We start from the raw sequence: 16,861 nt of genomic DNA on the forward strand, positions 1-16,861 counted from the left end.
CTCTGCTCCCTCCTCCTTGTAAGAGCACTGGTGTTATAGATACACACACTGAGTGTGGCCTTAATGTGGGGGTCAAGATTTGAACTCCAGATGCTCACCCTTGCACAGCAAGCTCTTTTACCCACTGAGGCATCTCTCTACACACTTAAAATCAGAAGACAACTTTCTGGAGTCTACTCTCTCCTACCATGGGATGCAGGATCCAATTCATCAGGTTTGTACATGTTCCTTTACTTACTGAGCCACCTCGAAGGCCCAGTAATGGGTTTATTTTATTTTATTTAAGATTTATTTATTAATTATGTATACAGAAGAGGGCACCAGATCTCATTACAGATGGTTATGAACCTCTGGAAGAGCAGCCAGTGCTCTTAACCGCTGAGCCATCTCTCCAGCCCCAGTAATGGGTTTTATAATGGTATTTCATGCATAACTTATTCTAACTTGTCCCTCAGAACTTAACTCTTATCTGAAAAAAAAACACTTTCTAATTTTCAAAAGCATTTAATTATTGTATATGTACATGGAAATACCCCTACACTTGTTTATCATTCATGTGGGGCCCGGGGATTGAACTCAGGTCATCAGGCTTAGTGGCAAGTGCCTTTACCTGCTGAGCCATCTTACCAGTCTCCACCCCCAAAGACATGTTTTCAAAAATTACTCTACCAGGTGGTCATGGCGCACGCCTTTAATCCCAGCACTCAGGAGGCAGAGGCAGGAGGATCTCTGTAAATTGGAGGCCAGCCTGGGCTATAGAGTGAGTTCCAGGCCTGCTGTGGATATCACTCTGTACAAATAAAATGCTGTTTGGCCAGTGGCTAGGCAGGAAGTATAGGCGGGACAAGAGAGAAGAGGATTCTGGGAAGTAAAAGGCTGGAGAGAGACACCGCCAGCCGCCGCCATGAGAAACAACATGTAAAGACACTGGTAAGCCACAAGCCATGTGGCAAAGTATAGATAAACAAAAATGGGTTAATTTAAGATAGAAAAAGTAGATAACAAGAAGCCTGCCACAGCTATACAGTTTGTAAACAATGTAAGTTTCTGTGTGCTTTCTTGGTTGGGTCTGAGCGACTGTGGGACTGGCGGGTAAGAGAGATTTGTCCTGACTGGGCCAGGCAGAAAAACTCCAACTACACAGGCCAGCCAGAGCTACACAGAGAAACCCTGACTCAAAAAACAAAAATTACCCCATGTACAAATGTCATAATGAAACCCATTACTTTGTATGCCGACTTAAAAACGTGTATTATGTGAGTGGAGAAACGGTCTACTAGTAAAGAGGACCTCTGCTCTTACAGAGGACCCAAGTTTGATCTCCAGCACCCACACAATGGCTCAAAACCCTCTGTAACTCAAGTTCCAGGGGATCCAAACCCTTTTCTGACTTGTGTGGACACTAGACACACACATGGTATGCAGACATACATGTAGGTAAAGCATTCATATACATAAAATAAATCTAAATAACTTTTTAAAACATTTTACATTATGACTCAGTCTTTTCAAACTGTCTTAAACACTCAAAGGGAAGGACCTGGGCCAAGCAGGGAAAGGCCTGGCCATCCATTACTGGTGGTGCCCTCCCAGTACATGCTTTTTTCTTGCTTCACATTAGAGCTTACTCAGGCTTCTGCTGCTTTAAAAAGCGGGCTGGCGCCAGGCAGTGGTGGCGCATGGTGGCGCACACCTTTAATCCCAGCACTTGAGCCAGGCGGATCTCTGTGAGTTTGAGGCCAGCCTGGGCTACCAAGTGAGTTCCAGGAAAGGCGCAAAGCTACACAGAGAGACCCTGTCTCGAAAAAACCAAAAACCAAAACAAAACAAAACAAAAGCAGGCTGGGAAGATACCCCTGGCTCAGGGGTGATACCAGGCCCAGGAGCCTGGGTCCTATGCCACATACTAAGCATGAGACTTTGGGCAAGTAGTTAGCTTCTCTGTGCTCCAATTTCCTTCTGTGTATCATGAAGTTAATAGTATGCACGTCTTCAACTGATTGCAAAGATTAAGTGACATCATCTGCCAAATGGTTTGCAATAGGACCTAGATAAACACTTTTGTTGATGACGACATCTTTGCAATGACACAGGAGGTCTATGATATAGTACTCACTCTCAGAGAATTCATTCCAAGCCCTCAATGATGCCCTGAAACTCAGATAACACTGAACACTTTGTGTAAGTGTTGCAACCAACAGCATTGACCTGATAACTGAGACAATTACAGAATGACTAATAGATGGGTAGCATATACAGAATGGATACATTGTACAAAATGATGTGTTACATTCTGAGCAAATCTGAGATCTTGGACTGTTAATCACAACAGCATGCAATCTAAGAATTGTTTCTTTAGAGAGTGCCTTTCCTTCCTTCCTTCCTTCCTTCCTTCCTTCCTTCCTTCCTTCCTTCCTTCCTTCCTTCCTTTCTTTCTTTTTTGAGACAGGGTTTCTCTGTGTAGCTTTGGAGCCTATCCTGGATCTCGATCTGTAGATCAGGCTGGCCTCAAACTCACAGAGATCCACCTGCCTCTGCCTCCCAAGTGCTAGGATTAAAGGCGTGTGCCACCACCATCCAGCTTCTTCCTTCTTTCTTTTTTGAAACAGGGCTTCTCTGTGTAACCCTGGATGTCCTGGAACTTGCTCTTGAAGAGCACCAGGCTGGCCTCAAACTCACAGAGATCCTCCTGCCTCTGCCTAGCAACTGAGATACCCAATTTCTCTTTGGGACAGATCAGGTGGCTTCTTTATTTGGAGAAGGAAGGGGGAAAAATCTCTAACAATTCCTTCTAGACTGCCAAGTATCCACCAGTCAGTGCAATCATTATCTTCCGGACCCTGTACTATGGCCTTGCCATTCCATCTTAGCTTCTTTGGCTCTGTTTTGGCTTTCTGGGTGTTGGGACTGCAGGCTTATACTACCAATCCTAGCTAGTGTTATGGTTTTTGTTTTTCAAAAAGGCTAGGCATTGTGGCACATACCTGTAGTCTAAGCACTTGGAAAGCTAAGGCAGGAAGCTACCTCAAGGCCAGTGTGAGTTAGATGAAGCCAAAACTCCAGAAACTATGAAAACAAAATAGAACAAAACCTAAGCTAACAGACAAGATGTTAGAGACCAATTCTGTAAAGCAAATGTCTAGAGTCCTATTCTGTCATCATTGAGGAGATGGAAAAATCTAAGAGTTCAAATGCAGCTTCTTCTAAGCAATTCAAACTATGTGATTACAAAGCAGTTTAATGATTACCGATACCACAAAATGGTCAGAGCATCTGTCCACACAGCAGTACCACTTGACATTAAAATATGATTCATTTACATTTAATACACAACGTAGGGAGCTGTGCACTGGTGAAAATCAATGAGGGCAGAAAGAAGACAGGAGGGAGAAAGCAACAGCTCGTTCCCTAACCATCCAAAAGCCAGGGGTTTCCACATAGGAGAGGCAAGTTAAGACTGAGAAGGTAGGTCAGGCAGCTCACAATGATCAGTGAGCTTTTCTCCCCAAACAACTAGTTATTCCTAACCTGCTTCCCAGGCTGGATTTGATTAATCTGCGACTAAGTCTTCCAGACACAGAGATTAGCCTGAGGCTGCTGTATGAGGATGTGACTTCCTAGGCAGCTGAGGCACTGGACAATATATGTCCCTGAACATAATACAAAGATATGGCACCTTGGACACTGGTGTGTCCACTTGGATACAGCTGGAATTTTCCATTCTGTAGCTGGAGTTTTCTCCACTCCTGCCTGGCCCACGGTTGGGACAAATCTCTTTCACCTGCCAGACCCACAGCTGCTCAAACCCAACCAAGTAAACACACAGAGACTTATATTACTTATAAACTGTATGGCCGTGGCAGGCTTCTTGCTAACTGTTCTTATATCTTAAATCAACCCATTTCTATTAATCTATAAATTGCCACATGGCTCGTGGCTTACCAGTATCTTAACATCTCATGGCAGCGGCTGACAGCATCTCTCCGCCTCAGCCTTCCACTTCCCAGAATTCTCCTCTCTCTTTGTCCTACCTATACTTCCTGCCTGGCTACTGGCCAATCAGCACTTTATTTATTAACCAGTCATAGCAACACATTCACAGCATAGAGAACATCCCACAGAACCATTCATCAAGTATTTTAGATCTTTGTTCAAAGAAAGAGGCAGCAGGAGCTGTCTGCTTCAGAAGCCAAGCCAAGCCGGCGCCTCTCTAAGCTCAAGGCACTGCTGTGGACAGAAGCCTGTCAGGTGGCTCCTGGACTACTAGAGTAGAGGCAGCACAGAGCACCTTTCTGACCCTCCACCTCCCACCATGGGAGCCACCGGACAAGGAGAAGGCCAACACAGGCCGGCCCAACCTAATTCTGTAAATGGCTTAGCAGCAGAATCAGATAACATGAATACAGGGGTTCTTCTATTTTTGATTGGTTAGTTTAAAAAAAAAAAAAAAAGTGTCTTGTTGTATGGCCCAGGCTGGCCTTGAACTTTGGCATCCTCCTGCCTCGGTCTTCCAAATGCCAGGATTATAGGAGTATGTCACCTAGCCCAACAGGGTGACTTTGAGAATGAAGCCAAACCCATTCAAACCTGCTCAATTGCCCCTGGTTCTGTGATTTAAAAAAACGAAAATCGAATGGGTGAGGAGTGGAGAGGAGAGAGGGAGGAGAGAGGAAGAACGACGGAAGGGTGGACATGAAGAGGAGAGGGATCGAGAGCGGAAGTGGGGAGACAAACGAGCCCCAGGCAGCACTTATTCCCAGGAAATTATATTGTGACAAATCAGAGGACTCTGTGAGTAGAGACAGGGATGACAACTCTGCTCACTGTGAGGGACGGCAAGAGAGGTTTGGGGAACATTTTCTTCTCTAGCGCTCGAGGCCTGTTTTCCTGCTTGGCCTCTGTGAGAAGGTGCTTGTGGGTGCTCCTGGCAGGTTTGGGTTCCTTGGCTTTCAGCCTGGCTCTGCAGTTTTGCACTCCCTGTTTATGCAACACCTGCAAGGTGGCAAGGTAGTGGATGTTGGTGGGGTTGGATGGGTACATAGAGCTCTTCTGGGGCAGGAGGGACCAGTGCAAGCAGCACCTTGGAGACTCTGCTCCTAGCAGGTGTGTCTGGGCCCCAGGGGGAGAGAAAGGCAGCATGTCGGTGACCTTCAGGTGGCTGGCCACCTCAAAGTGTCTCTTTTCACTTTTCCCATCAACTGTCTTCAATTCATCTGTACAAGCCACATGTTCCTCCTTTTCCGTCCTTAGTGCCTTTTCTTCCGGCTGCCAGAAAATATTCCTGCTCTTCTTACTCAGGACATCCAAGCTGCTGGGGGGAGAGTTTTTCAGTGGGGGCAGAACCATGAGGGCCTTGGAATTGAGGGAGTCAGAGATGGAGAGGCCCCGGTCAGTGCTTCCGCAGGGGTTTCTGCAGGTCTTGTTGCTAACTGTCTCAGGAATGCCCCATTCTTCCATGCACCAGATAAATTCCTTAATTTGCAGGCTTTTTTTTTCTCCATGCAAGTATGTGGGAAAGCAGAGTTTGTTGGGCTCTCTGGAAGCAGTGCTGGGGCCCTGGGGGGGACTGTTGCAGCTCTTCTCGGGGCTCACCTCAGCCACAGCACTGGCCTCCGGTTTCCCGACCTCGGAGAGGGAATGAGCCTCCAGACTCCCTTGAGAAAGGCTCATACAGAACAAGCAGTTGCTGCCGCCACTGGTGCCTTCTCCTACCTTCCCTTTTTTCACTTTCTTTCTTGACCAGATGCAGGCAGTTGGTGAGGTCCTTCCCCAGCCGTGGACCTGCAAAGAAAGTAGCGTGTTACCCTCAAGCTCGCTGTGCTAGGGCCCTGCTGCCTCCATTTTGGCCACACTCCTGTTCAGGCAGTCTTATTTGAACCACATTTTTATTCCTTAAAATTGACTTATCATAAATACACACACACACACACACACACATGCACGCACACAGAGTCTTATCATGTAGACTAGCTGGCCATAAACTTATAACACTCCTGCCCCAACCTTTGCTGTTTTAGCCTCACACAAGCAATGGCATTGCAGCCATATGTGCTAATGTCAAGTACCAGCAGGAGTAGTTGCTTCCGGACACACGGACGGACGGAGGCACCTGAAAGCCACTGGAGTGCTGACTACCGCTCCCTTCAGAGGCAATTCGGTTCAGCACTATGGACTCAAGCTGCCATTCTCGTCCAAGGAGTTCTTGTGCTGTCAGACAGTTTCCTAAACACAGGGAGGTTGCTCAGAAAGGCTGGAGGGGCAGCAAGGAACAGAGGCAGTCCTGGAACCCAAGACTGCTGAGTGCCCAAGGTCCAGCTATGCCCACCTACCCCTGAAGCCCTTGGCTGCGGCTGCCATCTAAAAATAAAGGACTGTAACCATGATAAATGTAACACTAAGTAGTTAGGGATCATTCATCTGAAACTCAAATAGAACAACCTGTATTTTTTGTTGTATAACCTGGAAACTCTGCATTTAGTCTTGGATTTGACCAAGTTTCCTTATTAGTTAAAGTTTTTATTTAGGCAGAGAGGGAGTGTGTGTATGTGTGTGAATTCACACTGGTGTATGACCAGTGTGAATAAGCATGCCATAGTGTGAGTGTGAGGGTCAAAGACAATTCTGTGGAGTTAGTTCTCTCCTTCCACATTTCTGTGGGTTCCAGGGATCAAACTCAGGTCTCCAGGCTTGTACTCCAGGTGCCTCTACCTGCTGAGCCATCTTGCTGGCCCACAGTTCAACCAACTAAGTCATAAGGCCCCACATTCCTTATGGAATTGCGCTACCCAGGCACTTACTTGCCTTACAGTTTGAAATGTCGGCTTCCACTCCTGGCTCTGAGAAACCACAGGCCTCTAGAGAGACAGGCGGAGACAGCCTACGGGTCTCTGAGGCGCTGAGCACAGGGTTGGAAATATTCCAGCCCTCTCTGCCCAGTTATTGGTCGAGTGATCTCCGTGTACCACATTCCACCTACTGGGTGCCTCAGCATCCTCATTCACAGAGTGAGGCCTCAAATGGCGACTGAGATGCTGAAAGACAGCTAACTGCTCAGCTGTCTGTGCAAAGCTGTCCCTCGTGTGCCCAGGAGCACACACTCCTGTCACTCTACTCCACGTCTATCCCAAGGCTCCCACATTCATTCCAACATTTCTAGTAACATTGACTACTTTGGGAAAAGATCTGTAAAGACCCAAGTGAGGAAGACCCAGGACGACACTCACGGCTTCTTCCCACCCAGTGTTGATGGTAAACTCGCTGGCCCGCTCATCCTCTTCCAAAGTGAGGTCGCTGATCCCGAGAAGACAGCAAACATGATTCCTCTCCCTTCGCTCATCTGGACAGCCTAAAGTCAGTGCGGTTTCTTCTGCGTCTTGAATTTCCTTACTTTCCTTAGTTTCTCCAACAGTCTCACTTTCTGGACAGAGATCCATTACTGGGGTGATTCCTTATAGTTTTGAACATCTTCTTCCTGCAAAGTCCAATTAAACTTGGTTTCAATATTAATTTTTTTTTAAATCAAGTCAGTATCTCAAGTGGAATATTTTAATGTATGCAAGAAGAGAGAATAAACATTTCAAAATTACCCATTTCCAACTGCTGACAGAAAAGAGATGGGTAATTTTAATTAAAAAACTATTTTTTTTTAAATTGTGTGTGTGTGTGTGTGTGTGTGTGTGTGTGTGTGTGTGTGTGTGTGATGGGGTGGTAGAGGGACATGCCATGGCACTCTAATGGAAGTCAGGGGACAGATCATCAGGACTGTAAGGTAAGTGCATTTACCTGCTGAGTCATCGGCCAACCCGAGACTGATGAATTTAATAAAGAACAAAGGAATGAAGAAAAGGCAACTGGAAGACACTGACATTGGCTCTGCCTCTGGTTACTGCTACAGCGTTCACAGGGGATGAATAGTGGGAACTCCCTCAGAGTTGGCTGGGGGCGGGGACTGGTTAATCACATACTTCTCTCTCCTTCCTACACTTCTACCTGGCCCCACTCTGCTTCCCTACAACAAAACAAAGCGGTGAGTGCTGGCAGAGCTATGGAGAAATCAGAGCCCTCATCCCCCACTGTGGGAAAGCATCTTAGTAACCCCTTTAATCCCAGCACTCAGGAGGCAGGTGGATCTCTGTGAGTTCAAGGACAACCTGGTCTACAGAGCTAATTCCTGGACAGCCAGGGCTGTTACAAAGAGAAAAGAGAAACCCTGTCTTGAAAAAAAAAAAAAAAAAGAAAAAGGAGGAGGAGGAGGAAGAGAAAAGAAAGAAAGAAAGAAAGAAAGAAAGAAAGAAAGAGGGGGGAGGGAGGAAGGGAAGGTGGGGGGGGAGAGAGAGAGAGAGAGAGAGAGAGAGAGAGAGAGAGAGAGAGAGAGAGAGAGAGAGAGAGAAGGAAGAAAAGGGAAAAAGAAAACTGATTCTCATTCCTCTGCCACAGTCTGGACACAGCGTTAAGTGCTGGGAAGGACTGAGGAACTTATGGAAGGATGCATGTACTTTTTTGTTTGTTTCCTTTTTTTGCAACAAGGTCTCTCTGTCTTGCCAGACTGACCTCCCAACTTCCTGTCTTAGCCACCAAATGGCTGGGAATTTGGATGTGGGCCATCACTTCTAGCTAGGTGCCGATGCATATACGTATGTACTGTTTGGGGGTGAATATATATGTTCCACCTTTATATGGGTTCTGGGGATTGAACTAAGGTCACCAGGCTTGGAGACAAGTGCCTTTACCTGTGGAGCCATCCTGATGACCTGAGCTGTGGTATTTTTTAAACCCGGGGTCATTCTAAAGACCTATCAAATTAGAAAACTGCTGCTTTTGGCAAGCTCTTCCCAACACTGAAGCAACACCGGTTTCTACACACCAGAAACATCTTGTAGCCCTGCAAGCAGAGCAAGGCTTTGCAGTGGGAAGTGGGTGCATAGGCTAAGCCTGTGGAACCTGAAAATGTCTGCATCTGAATCACAAAATGCCCTATGTGGACAAAAACACAAGCCTTTCAAAGCCCCCATGTTCTCTTTTATAGAGCAGCCATTCCAGCTCTTGGAATATGACTCATGGGTCATGAGAAGAATCTTGTTGTTGTTGTTGTTTAAGATTTATTTATTTATTATGTATACAGTGTTCTATGTGCATGTATGCCTGCAGGCCAGACGAGGGCACCAGATCTCTTTACAGATGGTTGCTGGGATTGAACTCAGAACTTTTGAAGAGCAGCCAGTGCTCTTAACCACTGAGCCATCTCTGTTCCTTGCTGAGCCATCTTAATGTGTTTATACAGATTAATGGTGAGGACCAGCAAAGGATGAAAGATGCAGTTTGGGGTGAGCCCTGTGCTGTGGTAGAAACTGGAACCCATGGTGGTTTAAGAAGATGGTCTAGCTGCATTCCATCATACTATAGCAAACAAAATTCAGGAAAGCAATTTATACATCCATTATAAACATTGTTTTTATATGTATTTCACTCATGATTTTCACTGACTCTTGACATCAGGAAAACTAGTCAAAGTTAGTTAGATCAGTGCAAAGCAATTCACTATATGACACTTGGGAACAATGGGCTTCTTCCTTCCTTTCCTTTCTTTCTTTCTTTCTTTCTTTCTTCCTTCCTTCCTTCCTTCCTTCCTTCCTTCATTCATTTATTTATTTATTTACTTACTTACTTACTTACTTACTTACTTATTTATTTATTTATTTTTAAGTTTTTCAAGACAGGGTTTTACTATGTAGCTCTGGCTATCCTGGAACTTGCTCTGTAGACCAGGCTGGCCTCAAACTCACAGATATCCACCTGCCTCTGTCCCTGAGTGCTGGGATTAAAGACATGCGCCACCACTGGCAGGTGAGAACACTGAGGTTCTTGAGGTTCCACTAACAAGAGAATTTAAAATTTAATTTAATTTTAATTAAAAAAAATCAGGGCCAATGAGATGACATGGCAGGGGGTTGGGGATTTAGCTCAGTGGTAGAGCGCTTAGCAAGCGCAAGACCCTAGGTTTGGTCCTCAGCTCCAAAAAAAAAAAAAAAAAGAAAAAAGAAAAAGAAAAAGAAAGAAGAAAAAAAGAGATGACATGGCAGATAGTACAAGACTGACAAAACAAAACACCTGAGGCAGTGATAGGTTTCTATAACTCCTTCTACATCCCCAGTGAAAGGGGAAGCATTGACAATAAAACCTCCTAGAAGCCTATTAGCCAGCTAGCTGGAATACACACATGACCAGGAATACACAGCACAGAAGCAAACACAGGAGGAGGGGAGAGAAAATCAACTCTAGAGAGCTGTCTTCTGACTTCCACACACAGCCTGGGCACATCTGAGTGGCACATCCCTGCCAATGTAAACACCCCCCACACTGATAAACACATTTTCATTATTTTAATTATGTGTACATGTGTGGAGGGGATAACTCTCATGAGTACAGTACCCATGGAGGCCAGAGACAGAGAAGCCCCAGGAACTGGAGTTACGTGCAGTTCCGAGGCAGCTGCTATGGGTGCTAGGAACCAAACTTGGTCCACTGCCAGAACAGTTGACACTCTTTTTTTTCCAGCCTCAAAATTAAAAACAAACCAGTTCATGGTCTGGATTTTAAGTTTTCCTGCTATAAATACACCTTCAACTTTTGCTACCCATTCTGCCATTTAGTACATAGTAACAGTCAATACAAAGCAAGGACAGGTGCGCAGTGGTAGGCCATGCCTTTAATCCCAGCACTGGGGAGGCTGAGGCAGGTGGACCTCTGTGAGTTTGAGGCCAGCCTGGTACACAGAGCAAGATCCAGGACTGTGAGAGCTATACAGTGAAACCCTGTCTTGAAAATCCAAAACAAACAAATAAGCAAAAAACAAAACAAAAAAACAAAAAGCAAGCATCAACGAAAGCTGGGCATGATGGTCTACATCTGTAATCCCAGCACTTGGGAGGCTGAGGATGGAGAGGTTCAAGGCCTGTTTCAGTCTTCCCCATCACCACCACCAAAACTAAAAATAAAGAAAATAGAGTCACTAAAAGAATAGATTGTAATTTCTAATTTGAAAAAAAAAAAAAGAAAGAAAGAAATACATTGTGGTTCTTTGTTTTCGTTTTTTGTTTTTTTAAGACAGGGTTTCTCTGTGTAGCTTTGGAACCTTTCCTGGAACTCACTCTGTAGTTCAGGCTGACCTCGAACTCACAGAGATCCACCTGCCTCTGCCTCCCAAGTGCTGGGATTAAAGGTGTGCGCCACCACCGCCCGGTGTGGTTTTGTTTTTTTGTTTTGTTTTGTTTTGTTTTGTTTTTAATTTTTGGCTTTCTTTTTAATATTTATTGATTTATTTGTTTTGAGGCTGGAAAGGTTGTTTTGCTGTGCTCGGAGAGAGGACCCATGTTCTGTTCCCAACACCCACATGGCAGCTCACAATTGTCTGTAACTCAAATTCCAGGGAATCCGATTCCCTCTTCTGGCCTCTGCAGCACTGGACACATGTGGTACAGACACACACACGCACACACACGCAGGTAAACACTCATATTCATAAAATAAAAACAACATTTTATTAGATAGATTTTATGTATATTGTGTTTTGCCTACATGTACATATGTATACTCGGTATGTGCCTGCTGCTTGCAGAGGCCAGAAGAGAGCATTGGATCCCCTTGAACTGGAGTATGGACAACTGTGAGCCACCATGTAGGTGCTGGGAATCAAACCTGGTTCTCTGCAAAAACAAGTGCTCTTAACCACTGAGCCACCTCTCCAGCCCCTCTAATGTATCTTTGAGACAGAGTTGGCCTTAAACTTGAAGCAAATCTCCTGCCTCTGCTTCTCTAGTACCTCAGTGCCCAGCTTGTGGTTTCTCACAAATTACATGCAGATTACTCTTCTGTTACAATGCAGAAGTTTGTATTGATGTATTTTCATTTTTAAATGTATTTATTTTTATGTGTATGGGTGTTTGGTCAGCATGCATGTGTACTACATGCTTGCCTTGTGTGTTAGGAGACTAGAGGAGAGTATTGGATCCCCTGGACTGGAATTATAGACCACTGTTAGCCATCATGTGGGTATTGGGTATTGAACCTGGGTCCTCTGCAAGAACAGCCAGTGCTCTTAACCCCCTTAGCCATCTTTCCAGCCCATATTTTCCATTTTTTAACTCATTTTTTGTTTTGTTTTGTTTTTTTGTTTTTGAAGACAGGGTTTCTCTGTGTCCTGGCTGTCCTGGAACTTGCTTTGTAGACCAGGCTGGCCTCAAACTCACAGAGATTTGCTTGCCTCTGCCTCCTGAGTACTGGCATTAAATGTGTGTGCCACAACCACCCAGTTCTTAACTCACTTTTTACATAGGGTTTCATGTATCACAGACTAGCCCTGAACTCACATAGGGAATTCATGAATCCCTGATCCTCCTGCCTCTAACTCCTGAGTGCTGTGATCACAGGCATTGGGCAGCAAGCCCAGGGTCTCAAAACTAAATTTCATGTGTATATGTCTACTCACGTGATCAGTGAATGTGTGTACGGGAGTGTGCACATCAGGTGGCCTGCTCTATTATTCACCTGTCTCGGTCCCTTAAGACACTCATTGAATTTGGAGCTTACCATATTTTGATTAGACTGCCTGGCTAGCAAACCCACATATTTCTCCTAGGGTAGTCTTAAAAGATGCCTCAGTCATACAGTACTTGCCACACAAGCTTAAGAAACAGAGTTCAGATCCCCAGCACCCACATCAAAAGCCATGTGCTGTGCCTTTAATCCCAGTGTTGGAAGGGCAGAGGCAGGTGGACCCTTGGGGCTTGCTGGCTAGCCAGCCTAGACAAAACCAGAGAACTCTGAGTTCAGTGAGAGAAGATGTCTCAAAAAAATAGAGTGAGTGAGGGCTGGAGAGATGGCTCAGAAGTTAAGAGCATCTGCTACTCTTGCAAAGGACTCAGGTTTGGTTTCTGGCACTGAACTCACATAGCAACTCACCAGAACTGGAAACTAACTCCACTTTCAGTGGATATAGCACCCCTTCTGGCTTCCATGAGCACATGACATGTCCACGATGCACATACATTGAAGCAAAACACTTGTATACATGAAATTAAAATGAATCTTAAAATTATATAGATATAAAAAATAAGGTAGAGAGAGATTGAGGAAGATGCCCAATGTCAACCTCACTGCACACCTGCACGTATTCAAGCACATCTGAACACATACACACAAAAATACACAAGGAACATGGAGAACACTTTATAAACTAGGAGGTACATATGACTGATTTATCTTCTCACAGGGCTGTGAGGTTAATCATGGAATCTAAAGCCTCAAACAAGAAGTATGGTTGGGGGGCAGTGGTGGCACACTTAGGAGGCAGAGGCAGGCAGATCTCCGTGAGTTCAACACCAGCCTGGTCTACAAAGCGAGATCTATCTATAAAGGGAGTTCCAGGACAGACTCCAAAGCCACATAGAGAAACTCTGTCTTGAAAAACAAAACAAAACAAAAACAAACAAACAAACAAAAACCAAAAACACCCAAGAAGTGCACATTCATATTGGCTGGGGCCATCTGATGTAAACAGCACAACCCTCACCAGTTTGGAGTTTTGTTTTTTGGGGTTTTTAAATTTATTTTTATTTTACGAACATCGGTGTTCTGCCTGCATGTATTTCTATGTGAGGGTGTCAGATCCCTTACAGACAGTTGTGAGCTGCCATGTGGGTGCTGGGAACTGAACCTGAGTCATTTTTAAGAGCAGACAGTACTCTTGACCATTGAGCCATCTTGATTTTTCTTTCTTTCTTTCTTTCTTTCTTTCTTTCTTTCTCTTTTCTTTTCTTTTTTTTTTTTTTAAAGAAAGTCTTGCTATAGAGCTCAGGATGTCCTGGTACTTGTTAGCCTCAAATTCATGATCCTCTGGCTTGTGTCTCTGAAGTGCTAGGATTATAGGGATAGGCCACTATAACACATCTACAGTGTTTTAATAGGAAAAACAAGCCTATTCAGGGCTGGATACATAGCTAAAGTCAATAAAGTGCTTGCCTCATAAGCATGAGACCTTAATTTAATCGCCAGACAGGAGCCAAAATGCTAGGTATGATGTCATGCATTTGTATTTCTGATGCCAGTCAGGCAAAAGATAGGTGGATCCCTGGGGTTTGCCGATCCAGCTGATGAGCCTCAGGACCCAGGGAGAGACCTTACAGAAAATTATTAAAAGTCACTATGTAGCCTGCAGAAATCTTCAGGGAAGAAGTGAGTTCCAAAGCCAGACTTTGCAACTGGGAAGCCACGTTACTTAGTATCACTTAGTACATGACCTTATTGTCAGAGGTAAGACACTTGGGAGTGGATTGTAACACCTTACAGCACCCTTCTTCTTCCACCCTCTGCAGCAGACCCTTGTTGGTCACTCTCATTGTGTACAATACAAAGCTATTCAATGACAGAACCCAGGGCAGATGCCAAACGCTCACTGTACAGAGGAAGCTGGGGTTTCTGGTCTATCTTGAGGAGGCTATACATACACAGGCCAAGTGTTCAGGGCACAGAGATGCTGTGCCCCTACAACAGACCTTCAAACACAGCAGATCTCTGAAACATTTTGATTTTGACCTATCAATTGATCAGCTTAGATAATTCAGAAAGGGACTATGATGTCCTAGAGTTTGTCCTTTTGCCTGAAAATGCCTTTAATTTGCCCAGGTATGATGGCACACACCTTTAATCCCAGCACAAGGGAGGCAGAGGCAGGTGGATTTCTGCAAATCTGAGGCCAGCTTGGTCTATATAGTGAAGTCCAAGATAGCCAGGGCTACACAGAAAAATAGAAAAAGTACTTTTCCAGAGAACCTGGGTTTGAATCCCAACACCCACATGGCAGCTCACATCCATTTTTAACTCCAGTTCTAGCCCCTAAAGGCACCAAGCACCAACATGGTGTCCACACAAGCATGGGACAAAACACCATACATATAAAAAAAAAAGTGTAAAGAATTGAAAAAAACAGGAGGATATAGATACAGGTTTTGTTGTTGTTGTTTTTGAGGACCAAACCCAGGGCCTTGCGCTTGCTAGGCAAACGCTCTACCACTGAGCTATTTCCCCAACCCTAAATACAGTTTTGTAAATGGAGCAATTAAACAGCACACACAAAGCACTGGGTTCCACCCCCAGCAACCAAGCATAAGGAAGATGTGGGCATGAGGATTACAAGTTGAAGGTCATTCTTGACTAACTAACAAATTCAGGGTTAGCCTGGGGTGTGTAAGACTCTATCTTTTAAAAAAAGTTAATTCCTATTCCAATTATCAACTCCACACAAGCAGAGGCTACCTAAATGTGTTGAGGAGCTTGACACCTTTCCACAGCAAGAAAACGTTGTGTGGTTGATTAATGATGTCTGCCACAAAAAATAAATTGGTAGTGTACACATTTGTGTTTGTCAGCGCCGCCAGAATATGACTGACCAACCTGAGATTCCTACCTCTAAGTGACACATTCCTAATCTATCATCGAGCATGGAAAGCAGGCTGACTGGCAAGAGACAAAAGCCCAGGGTACTGAAGGCAAAAGCATGCTGCTGATGTCAGGGCAGGCTACCTCGAACTTCCTTACCACCTTGCCACAGCTTCCCATTGCTCTGCATCTCACCTTACTAAAAACTACGGCTTCAAGGGACTGGTGTATCAGCTATCAGGATTCAGTCAGAGTTGAGGTGTGGTAGTATATGCCTCAACAACTCAGAAGGTCTCTGAGGCAGAAATACACCAAGTTCCAAGCTAACCTGTCTCAATATAGCAATACTGTCTCAAGCAGACAAAACTAAATAAAATAAAAATATCTTCCTGCGTTAATTAGCTGCGGCATACTTCTATGCCTATGGGGTACAGCTGCTATGATGAAGCAATCCTTGAGTTCTTCTGAACTAAAGAGCATGTACAACCTTGAGATGAGGCCATTTCTATTCCAACCACTTGCCTAGGGTCTCTATTTTTTGTTTTTTGGCAGGGTCTCACTTTGCCCTTTTTCGACTTTTGTTTCTGAATTCACTAGGTGCTTAGTCCTGAAAGGATGGCCCTCCAAGGGCTCCCAAGGTTCAAGGCAGACAGGAAGTACAAGCCAGAACCTGGCGCCCAGACCTTCTCATCTGGCCCCTCCCTTCATCCAGAAGTCTCATCACGCTTTTTCCACTTCATCAGGCTCCTCCCCTTCCTCCCCGCGGCTCCTACCGTGCCACAAGCTGCTGGTTTACCCTTCTATCAGGAGGCTACTGAGGGCTGCACTAAGCTCCTCCCTTGAAGCCTCGGCCACGCCCTCAGGGACCACGCCCATCAAACGGCTCCCCCCCCCCCCCAGGCCCGCGCGGCTTCCACGCCCCGCCCAATGCAGGCTCGCCCTGAGCCCCACCTCCTCTTCGTCTCGCTTACCCGCCTTGAGGGTTGCTTCCTTCCTCGGTTCTGCCACCCGCGAAGTGTCCTGGACACTTTTTCTTGGGAGAGGACGTAACCACGTCCACTCAGACGCTCCGACGGGGCCGCGAAGGAAGGAAGGCCCGGAGCGGCTCGTCCCCGGCCGGCGGGCATGAGCCGGGCCGTTGCCCTAGGTTACGGCCGCGTCGGGGGCGGGGCGGGGGTGTGTCCTGGCGGCTTGGCGGAAGTGACGTCATGCCCCCAACAAAGCCTCTCACTGAGGGCGGGGTCAATGAACGTTTTCTTCCTGCTGTGCGCGCGGTTGCCAGCTGCCTCCAGGCTAGTTTCGGGCGTCGGTCGAGCGGCGCCTGCGCGTGGTGACATCCCTTTTGGGAAGTTGCGGCCCGCATGCTTCGAGGGTTTCGAACTGTCGACGTTGGGCGGCCCAGTTGCGATGGGAACAGCCTTTTGCATTC

At 45.7% G+C, this 16,861-nt stretch overlaps 1 protein-coding gene across 1 annotated transcript; it reads right to left on the reverse strand.

The window, feature by feature from the left end:
• Window positions 1–4,463: 4,463 nt before the first annotated feature.
• C5H16orf46 (chromosome 5 C16orf46 homolog) lies at window positions 4,464–16,590 on the reverse strand. Its single transcript, XM_036188389.1, has 3 exons — window positions 16,404–16,590; window positions 7,224–7,471; window positions 4,464–5,781 (listed from the first exon to the last, which is right to left on the reverse strand). Exons 2-3 carry the CDS (start codon window positions 7,431–7,433, stop codon window positions 4,780–4,782), a joined length of 1,212 nt encoding a protein of 403 aa, XP_036044282.1. The 5' UTR covers window positions 7,434–7,471; window positions 16,404–16,590; the 3' UTR covers window positions 4,464–4,779.
• Window positions 16,591–16,861: the final 271 nt, after the last annotated feature.

This window comes from Onychomys torridus, chromosome 5, assembly GCF_903995425.1.
Source record: "Onychomys torridus chromosome 5, mOncTor1.1, whole genome shotgun sequence".
NCBI classification, from domain to species: domain Eukaryota; kingdom Metazoa; phylum Chordata; class Mammalia; order Rodentia; family Cricetidae; genus Onychomys; species Onychomys torridus.

Excerpts from the sequence above, each read along its gene's own strand:
- C5H16orf46 (XM_036188389.1), bottom strand. The coding sequence starts at position 7,433 with ATGGATCTCTGTCCAGAAAGTGAGACTGTTGGAGAAACTAAGGAAAGT. Across the intron at positions 5,782-7,223 it reads ACACTGGGTGGGAAGAAGCC|GTCCACGGCTGGGGAAGGAC; the intron begins GTGAGTGTCGTC and ends CTTTCTTTGCAG.